This window comes from Galeopterus variegatus, unplaced genomic scaffold (genome assembly GCF_000696425.1).
Source record: "Galeopterus variegatus unplaced genomic scaffold, G_variegatus-3.0.2 Scaffold158, whole genome shotgun sequence".
Taxonomy (NCBI): Eukaryota; Metazoa; Chordata; class Mammalia; order Dermoptera; family Cynocephalidae; genus Galeopterus; species Galeopterus variegatus.
Window position 1 is genome coordinate 917447 of NW_007726269.1, and position 10202 is coordinate 927648.

A 10202-nucleotide genomic window follows, 5' to 3' on the forward strand; every position below is an offset into this window, starting at 1 on the left:
TCAGTTTCCTCATCTGTAAAATGGCAAATATACCAGTTCGTACCAGCTCTAACATTTTATTGTGTGTTTGTGTGTGTGTGTGCGATACTATTAATAATTGCAAATAAAATTCTGGGCTTTACCCTTTTCTATTTGTGGACGTCGCCACCTAGTGGCAATCTACAAGTACTTTTTATTGTAGATTACTGCTTGAGCTTTAGAGTACCCTGGAGGATGAGAGAAAATAAGTAGAACATTTACCTTCTATAAAAATTATGTGACTCAGCTCACTTGGAAATATAAAAATATATCTCTTTAATGGATTCTCAAATTATAATTTGTTTTTAAAATTTATCAGTAGACATGCTCCTATTTTATATATATTTTTAAATTCTCACTTGTAATCTTGTTTATTTTGCTCACTTAATCTTGGATAAATTTCATAAATTCTTATTAATTTTAATCTAGATTTGTGTAAGAGTAAATAGTGGAGGCTATTTAGAGGGGATGCCATGGAAGCACAGAATAAATCAATGAAAAATGAATTTATAGATCAGATTTGAAAATATGATTATTAATCACGGAAGACTAGAGAAGGATACCATATATTTTGAAGATTAATATTACCCAAACTTCTCTCTACTCCCATTGACACTAAGTGTAGTTTTTGTTTTGTTTTTGGAAATCTCGCTGGGAGCAGAGATCATGTGTTAGCTCACTTTTTGCATGTAATAGTAACCTTGTCATCAATTAACAATTGAACATTGCATAAACACGTTAACCGTTTTCCATGCAAGGCTCTATGAATAAGTCAGACTGTTACTTTGTCTACACCACCATTAAGGATATACATTTTCAGCTCCTGTTGCCCACATTCATATTATCCAGGACAGCAATTAAAATCAGCCTCTATCATGTATAATGAAAAGAGTGAAGTGAATTGTCAGTAGTTTAGGGAGTCAGAAGGGATTTGATTTTTAAAAGATGAGAATAATTTTCTAAGAATAGAAAATGTAAATATAGTAGACATTTTTTACTTTAATATAAATAGAATATAAATATCTTTTTAATTAGATAAATTACCTTATTTATTCCACTACTCTAAGAAGTAAACATGTCTATATGAATATTTGAATATATTAAAATATATTAATTAAATTATGAATAGTTATTAGGACACTCTGCTCAAAAACATCACATGCAACCACTCCCTCTGCCACCCCAGCGTGTCCTGTGTTTACTCCCTCTGCCTCATCAGCTCAGTTTTGAATAGCTTATTGTGGGTCAGTAGGTATTCTCACGTTTAAGCATGAGAAGCTTCTTTTATTATTAAACTCTAATTCACTTACCATATTTTTCTCGATTCCTGCTTCTAATAATAAAAACTACATTATTGTATGACTTCTTTGGTCCTTTATTTCTTTTTAAAGCCTGCTGAGACGCTTCAGGGTTAACAAGCCAGAAAATACTTAATAAGACTTGTGGGAATGATGAAGTTAGGGGACGGAGCTTTTCCAGAACTGAAGACGTGGCTGTTCCCCAAGCTGCCTCCAGAATGTGGGTTAGGAGGAGGGTGGATTTTGGCAGCTGGAAATCATTGCTCACTTCTCTGAAACTTAGACTTGGCTGGGTCACAATGCCTTTGCCTCTAATTTCTCATTGATCTAGTCCACCTCTCGGGGTGGGAAGGAAAATACAGTGTACCAGACTTAATGTACTGAAGAGGACTGAAATATGAAAATGTAATATGCATGTATCGAGTGTCTGCTGTGTACCTGCATAAAACAATTAGAAATATTTTTAAAAATCCCACAAACTTCAAGCAAGGGGCCCTACTTTTTGCGGGGTGAGGTGGGGAGGTTAAGCAGGCACATGCAAAGTTATCTTAGAAATTGTTGATTAAATATCCTTGAATAGCAAAACAACCAAATGAGGAAGCTCATTCAAGAATACTGTTGAATGAAAACAATTTTATAATTATTCCAAGAAGGCTTATTACTGGGGGGGTGGGAAGGAAAATACAGTGTACCAGACTTAATGTACTGAAGAGGACTGAAATATGAAAATTTAATATGCATGTATCAAGTGTCTGCTGTGTACCTGCATAAAACAATTAGAAATATTTTTAAAAAACCCACAAACTTCAAGCAAGGGGCCCTACTTTTTGCGGGGTGAGGTGGGGAGGTTAAGCAGGCACATGCAAAGTTATCTTAGAAATTGTTGATTAAATATCCTTGAATAGCAAAACAAATGAGGAAGCTTATTCAAGAATACTGTTGAATGAAAACAATTTTATAATTATTCCAAGAAGGCTTATTACTGGGGATTTAACTTATCAAGTAAATTCTTACTCATATCATGTCCCAATGGCAGTGTCGACATAGCTGATGAAATTACTGTAGGGGGCTAGGTTGCCATTCATTTTTAAAATAATCAATTCTCCATAACCATTAAAAAGTATGTGCTTTTAGCTTTCTACTAACTACATACTTGGCAGTGGGTTCTAATTGCTACTGGCATGTTTTCCCAGGGTCCTCGTGGTCCTCAGGGAATTGACGGAGAACCAGGTGTTCCTGGTCAACCTGGTGCTCCAGGGCCTCCTGGGCATCCGTCCCACCCAGGACCCGATGGCATGAGCAGGGTGAGTTATGTGCATTGTTCAAGGCCATATTTAGGTAATATATTAAAGTATTGATTGATTGTCATGATTTTTAATTGTGTTAGTTCAAGTATTGACGCTTGACTGTTAAGAGCAGTTAAATGAATTCAATACTTCCGTGAACAACAATAAAACTAATAAATCAATAGCAAATTGTTGGAAAATTCAAAGTAGCATTTTTTAAAGGGCTGCTTCAAATTATTTGTATTTCTTAATGCCAGTTCTGGACTCTATGAACTTTGTTCTTTCTGTTGATTCTATAGGACGACTAACATTTTTCTCCTATGAATTGGAAGAGAGATAGATCTCTATCCATCTGTTGTTCTGTAGACTCAGAACGCTGACAACATCTGCACCACATCAAGAGAGGATGACACATCCGTGAGGATGTACATGACGAGGCTGTTGAGTTGACACTAAAAATACTACCTAATTATTTCCCGAATTTTAGTTTTCTACCTGAAGTAAAAATAAAACAAAATGTCTTTTTATATCTGCCTTTTTAAATTCTTAATGACAGACATAGGGGATTTATGATTAGATTTCACAGCATAACAAAGGAACGTATGGAATCCGAATGGGATTTGCTTTTACAACAGTTCACACATCTGTTTCTCAAGTGATTGTAAAAGGAATTGCCAATTAATTTTTTAAAATAATAAACACATTCTTTTCCCACTAAAATCTGGAAATTAATATAACTCCTGGAATGTATACGAACAATTTTGATCAGATTGATTACCAGTGTTAATTAAATGTGAAAGAGAATGGTTAAAACTGTTTCCAATTCTTGGAACATTCAGGGATTCATTAAAAGGGAAATAAAATTTTTATCAACTCACATAAATACAATTTAAAGTTAAAGGCCTTGAACAAAGAAAGAAGAATACCATCTACATAAAATAATGTGAAATGGAATCTGGAATCCACAGGAAAAATATTTTAAAGGCATCTTTTAGGCTTTGTTCGGATGTTTCGCATGCTCTTACCGTGGGAGGAAATCAGATAAAGAGATTTAAAGCTGACATCAATTAGACTGGCTCGGGACTTATCAGAATGATCCATGCTTTTGTCAAGTATTGGGCATTGGTCCCATTGCTGCAGTTGTTTTGAAGGAACATACAAAATACTCGGGATGAACCGTCAATCAAAGGCACCTACAGTAAAAAATAACCTGAATCTTTTTCTGTGCTTTAAAGTCAAAAGTTTAAAATGATTCTCAGAATAGTCGATATTAGACTGGCTCGGGACTTATCAGAATGATCCATGCTTTTGTCAAGTATTGGGCATTGGTCCCATTGCTGCAGTTGTTTTGAAGCAACATACAAAATACTCGGGATGAATCGTCAATCAAAGGCACCTACAGTAAAAAACAACCTGAATCTTTTTCTGTGCTTTAAAGTCAAAAGTTTAAAATGATTCTCAGAATAGTCGATAGAATAAGAATACAAATTCCTGAGAGTGTACATTTCTCAGTTTAAAAAGGATGCTGATGTATGTCTTTTACATGTTGCTTTTACAGCCGTTTTCAGCTCAGATGGCTGGGTTGGATGAAAAATCTGGACTTGGGAGTCAAGTAGGGCTGATGCCTGGCTCTGTGGTAAGCATCAACTCTACTGATAATCGAAATACTGCTGGAAAAATAATTATAGTAAGAGAGGCTTGAGTTAGCTAGTCAAGAAATAAGGTGTCTTCTGAAACACATCTGTTCATCCATCCATCCACCTGTTCATTTAATTTATTTATCAAACCCTTCTTTGTGCCAGTTAAGAGCCCAGTGGTGTTTCATTCATAACTATGCAAAGTATTTGTCAAAATTAATAATGTGTGTATATTTCTTTTAATACTTGAAAATAAAGGATTTTAAGACATGTAACCACCTCACCACAACAAAAACTATGCCTTTATAATTAAAAAAACAAGACTAAACTGTTTTGTGGTACTGTTGGAAACAGAGATTTGGCAAAACTTTAAAATAAATGTTTTGCTATTCCATTTTTCTTGTTTTCTACTCATTTTAAAATCACTGGCTGCCTTATTCCAACAACTCTAAGGTTTCCTGGCTGCACTTTCTCTTATCCCTATCCTCTTGTGAATTTCAACAGCCAGAAAGATTCCCATTTTTTTCTGGGCAAGTACTTTACCCTGGTATTTAGAGCAATGCAATCTCATTAAATGAATTAACACCTTTCAAACAGATTCTCCCATGCTTTTTTTGCTCATAGTATCATTCAAAAGCATCCCAGATTGATGGAATTTCAGGCAATAAGAAGTGTAAGATCAACCCAGAGATAACCACCCCTTCTACCCATTCTTAAGGCCAGCATCATGAATACCTCAAACACTGTATATTTTTAAAGGTACTGGTAGCATAGTGTCATTCAGTGATTATCTTGAGATATTTTTCTGAGATATATGAGTTTTTATCTTTTTGGAGTTTAAATTACATATGTGTTTATTTATTCTTTAAAAGGAGCTTTATTTTCTTACTAGCTAAAATATCTGATCAATTCAAAATAAAAATTTAGGTGTTTTACCATAAGAATGAACTTGACTTCAATTTAATTAATTTTATTTTTTTAAAGTGTGACATTTAAAAATTATATGTACATATATTAACAAATTTTTTAAAATTGTATTTTCCTTTTCTTCTCTTCATTATGCTTTAGAATAATCATTTCATGTTTAAATGGGCAAAGCTTTGTGGATATTATCAATGTACATTGTGACAGAAAGAAATAACCCAGAAAACTTCATGCCCCACATAATCTTAAACTGACATTTAAAATAATCTAATCATTATTGTTGATGGCTTCATAAATGCTTAATTCAACTCATTCATTTAAGTTATAAAAGTTATCTGCTGTGAAGCTGAAGAATTAAATAGGCAGTTTGATTACTTTATGCCTGCCAAGATTTTTCTTTATTTGGATATTCTGATTTAACAGAACCACCCTTTAAATATGCAAGTTTTCTTGTCCTAAAGATACTGGGTGTGTATAAGCATATTGTTAATTTCTCTTTATGACACAGCTGGAATTATAAAATTATCTCAAATGTTGTGCAAACTTTAATTTAAGATGTACAAATGTTGTACAAGCTTTCATTTTTTGCAATTAGCTGCATTCCAGATGACTACAGATGGAGACTGTTATCATCCCCCTCTGTCAAAGCTTCACTTTTCCAGATTCTAAAGCTAATTCACTGTTTTTGAAATGTTTGACTTATGCAACTTTTTTTCTCATTTGTTTTAAGGGTCCTATTGGCCCAAGGGGACCTCAAGGTTTACAAGGGCAGCAAGTAAGTCCTTTTATAATTAAATTACATACTGTAACAAAAAAATACAAATAAGGTCTATGTGACATGGCTGCTTTTGTCTGGCCTTTAAATTGCATGTTGTGATGCTTACTTTGAATGGACTGTATTAAATCATTTTCGCTCTCTTAGAAATAGGTGCAGTATTTTTTTCAGTTTCTTCATGAGGCTAAATTTTTATCATGATTACAGATTAGAAAACTGAGTTATAGACAGATTAAGTAACTTGCTCAGAGTCACCTAGCTGGAAAGTGATGGAACCAGAAGTCTGAAAAACTATACTATATATTGAAAGTATAGGATTTAGTATTCTATTTTCCTTTGGTTTGGTTATATAATTTGTTCTCAATTTTAGGGTGGTGTAGGACCTACAGGACCTCCTGGAGAACCTGGTGATCCTGGACCAATGGTAAATGTCAAGTAAGCATGTAGACCCAGTTACATATGAGTCCACCATTGTAATGATGCCACAAGGTATTTGTTTTACTGGGTTCTCTGTAATGTAGTAAGGAATGACAATCCAGTTTGGGAGCCCTGTATTATGGATTGTACTTAAGCTATATATAAGAGTATTTAAATTCAAAGTCTTTGAATATGGTCAGTAGACAGTGTGGAGATATTTCCATTTGTGCAATTACACTTTTTTTTTTTTTCCTGCGAACACTTGATTGGAGGAATATAACACAAAATTCATATTAATAAAACTATTTTCTCTGATATTTTTCAATTGTCTCAACAATATTCTGGATTATATCATTGCATGGTATAGGTAAATATAGGTAATATTCTTTTTCTCCTTTTTGTTTTATTTTGTCATTAGGGTCCAGTTGGTTCACGTGGACCAGAGGGGCCTCCTGGGAAACCTGGTGAAGATGTGAGCTGCCTTTCTTCATTTTACTTGAACTACAGTGATAACAAGAACATTGTGCATTAACTCCCATTTCATTTTTTTTTTTGCACCTTTTTAGCATCCATTAATTCAATCTAAACTGGAAAACTCAAAATGGAATTTTACAAAAATCTAAAAGGGCTCTTTACTTTGATAGTATTGTATTGTTAGATACTGTTTCTCCCCTGCATTCTGCAGGTTTTTCATTAAGATTTCTCCTGGAAACATTAGAATTGTTGTAACAATAACTACAACCTTTGCTGGTGGAACCAATGAAATGATCTGAAAGAAAAAGAACATTGCTCTGATGACAATACATCATCGTGAAGTCTTCATTAAATGGAATTTAAAAAATGTATTAGTGGTATATCGCCAATATGGCTCCCTAATGCTGAAAAAGTAATTTCTTCAATTTGATTTTTAATTAAAGTTAAGATTCACCTCCAGATTTTAACATTAAGAACACGTGATCAAAGAATAGTGTGCAGCAACAGATTAGCTTCTCTAGATTCTTAGTTGTAGTAAAATTGAAGATAAAATTATGGGTAAGCCATTAATTTCTTTGTGACACTAAGCCAAATAAATATTTTCTCTTTGTGAGTCATGAGATTTGTTTAAGCAGATTACATTGAATTTGGTCATAGAGAAAAAATATATCCGGTATTTTTTTTTAATTGGATGGAAATAAATGGCAAGTAGTATTTTAAGAAGCAACATTTCAATTCAAAGCCACATGAGAATATAGAAATTTATAGCATATATGTGTGCTTAAGTGTGTTTGTGTGTAAATTTTGACATTCATAAAATGGCAAGCTAGATCAGACTAGGATAACTTATATTTGTTTCTCTTTCTGGATAAATTAATGACAGCTTTACAAACTGATTTGCAAATTGAGTTGCTATCAGGAATAGAGCTGAGGTTTTTAAATTTTTTTTATACCATTTAGAACATTGCACATGAACTTTCTTAAGAAAACTTTTTATCTGTAATTTACTTGTCATCCTGCCTCATAGAAGAACATTTTAATCCCTCTTCGCCTTCCCCACCCCCTCTTTTTTTTTTTTTCCATAAAGGGTGAACCTGGTAGAAATGGAAATACTGGTGAAGTGGGATTTACAGGATCTCCAGTAAGTTTATATTTATTGATATAATATAAGTCAAACATATGACATATGACATAAAGACAAACTTAAAAAATTAAGAACATTATAATTAACTCACAATTCATTGTTGGCACATGTGTTAGATACTAGGTGAACACAGACAAACAAACAATGTTAAAATATAAAATGTCACAGGACATTTGCCAGAGTGATAGATAATTCCAAGTCCCTGCTTGGCATTGACACCATATGAATAACTAGAGAAGTATATTGCAAGTTAACACGAATATTCTCCAAATCGAGTATCAAGCTTTAAGAAAATAAGAATTTTTTTTTTCAGAAAATGTCACCAGCCTGACCTATATACAATTCACAATATCTTAATTCTGTTTATTTTTAAAATATTTTAATTTTATATCGTCCCACGTGTCTAAAACAATAGCTCAAGAGAAAGTTTGTTTGTTAACTTGTTTTTATATTGGCAAGAGACAATAAATTGTGGACAAGATGCCTCTTTGTTTGCTCCTCAAACCTTAATGTTTGCTGAAATTCTTGATTCATGTTCTGGGCCTTAAAAATCTTATGACAAGATAACGATTGCCAGCCCTCATAACACAGCCATTTTCTTCCCCTTTGGCTCATTGAAGGAACAGGTCCCTGGTGATGTGCTCCACCACAATTCAGAACCTGGGCTGACTGGCCATACTCTGAACCCACCTGTCATGACCTTGGTAGGCCCTCCTCTAGGACGTGCCACACAAGCAGTGGGGAAAATTAGAGAATGATAAGCAAGCCAAAATTGTCCTCAAACATTCCTATTCTTACAATTTCTCCTGCCCAACAACCCCTAAACTAATTCAGCCTCCAACTTACTATATTTCCTATAATTTCCTGTTTCTACCACCCAGTACAACCAGTCGTCCTGCATTACTCTGTTTGCTTTCTGAAAATCAATAAGCTTTAATGCTAGGAATTTTTTTAAACAAATAAACACTGATCTTTTAAAGGAATTTATAGGGCCCTGAGGATTATTTAGTTTCAAATATAAAACCAATCCCCAGCTCCCTGCTCTCTTTCCTTTCCTCCCCCAGCAGCCTGGGAAGTCAATGCAGACAAAGGCATGAGGCCTTGTCATTAACCCAGATGTCCTTTTCCACCAGTCCAGGCTGCAAGCCCCTGTGTCCTACTGCACTCCTGCACACTTTCATAGCCTGGGCCCTCCGTGGGGAGGAAGGGTGCCGGCCAGCACATCCCAGATGCAGTCTGCAAGCTCAGGATAACAACGTGTGACTGCGCTGTGATGACAGTCCTGGGTCAGCAGAATGAGAACTTTTTATGAGCATTCCTACATCTGGTTCATTTTCTTGTTATATTAGGGATATGTAATCACATGAGAATTTCTCTCACAGACCATAAAAACTGAAGTTAATTAATTATTTGGAATAACATAGCTCAGCAATTCCCCTATAGGCTTATGGATGTGGACTGAGTTGCCTGCTCAGGATGGAGGGGAGCTAAATCTCAGTAAAAGGGAGCATTTCAGTTGAAAAACTTACAGGGAATTCTTGACTTGAAAGAATTCCTCAGTAGGGTTGTGTAAACAGAAGAATTAGTGGGATTTCATTTGTTCAGAGAGCATGATTGATGTTCCCTTACTGTGACAACCCCCAAAACACTAAGAAAATTCTCCTTGCAAGAGGTCACAGAAAAATTGCTGCTTTGATTTTTATCATATGGGTTTCACTTATTGAGTTGCTTATTAATCATGTAAATAGTAAAGCCTATGAATATGCAGAGCAGAAAGATTTTGCCATCTGTATGAGATTGTGTTAGGACAGAGAAGTTTTTTAAGAAAGGGTTAGGTAAAGAGTTGTGAGTGTCAGAAGTATTAAACCATTTCTTCAATCAGTGGTTTATCCAATGGATTATTCACTAAATGCCCACTAAACAGGCAAAAGGCTACATGCCAGGGATATGTAGAGAGGTTAATAATAATAACTGACAATAACTGATAACTTCAGTCTATGCCATCAGGGTGCTCAGTCTACTGGTGGCAGTTGTAATGGTGGTTCAATGCAAAACCAAATTAATGTAGGCAATGAGAATATGTAAATAATGAAGTCACTGGGCTATTATCTATTTTAAGAGAGTATTAAGAAAATGTTTCAAGCATCATTTCAAAATAGTTGTATCATTGGATTTCATTTTCTGTGGTATTTCTATTTTTGTAATTTATTTAATGTGCTTTGGTGGAAG

General features: G+C 34.4%; 1 protein-coding gene across 1 annotated transcript in view; it reads left to right on the forward strand.

The window, feature by feature from the left end:
* The window catches only part of COL5A2 (collagen, type V, alpha 2), a gene marked incomplete at its 3' end in the record, with an annotated part of 112042 nt that overhangs the window by 84132 nt on the left and 17708 nt on the right, over nucleotides 1-10202 (forward strand). Inside the window, exons 7-12 of the mRNA XM_008593490.1 lie at nucleotides 2510-2620; nucleotides 4161-4238; nucleotides 5894-5938; nucleotides 6309-6362; nucleotides 6774-6827; nucleotides 7917-7970. Of these exons, the coding sequence (XP_008591712.1) occupies nucleotides 2510-2620; nucleotides 4161-4238; nucleotides 5894-5938; nucleotides 6309-6362; nucleotides 6774-6827; nucleotides 7917-7970 (396 nt within the window). The remainder of the gene's footprint in view (nucleotides 1-2509; nucleotides 2621-4160; nucleotides 4239-5893; nucleotides 5939-6308; nucleotides 6363-6773; nucleotides 6828-7916; nucleotides 7971-10202) is intronic.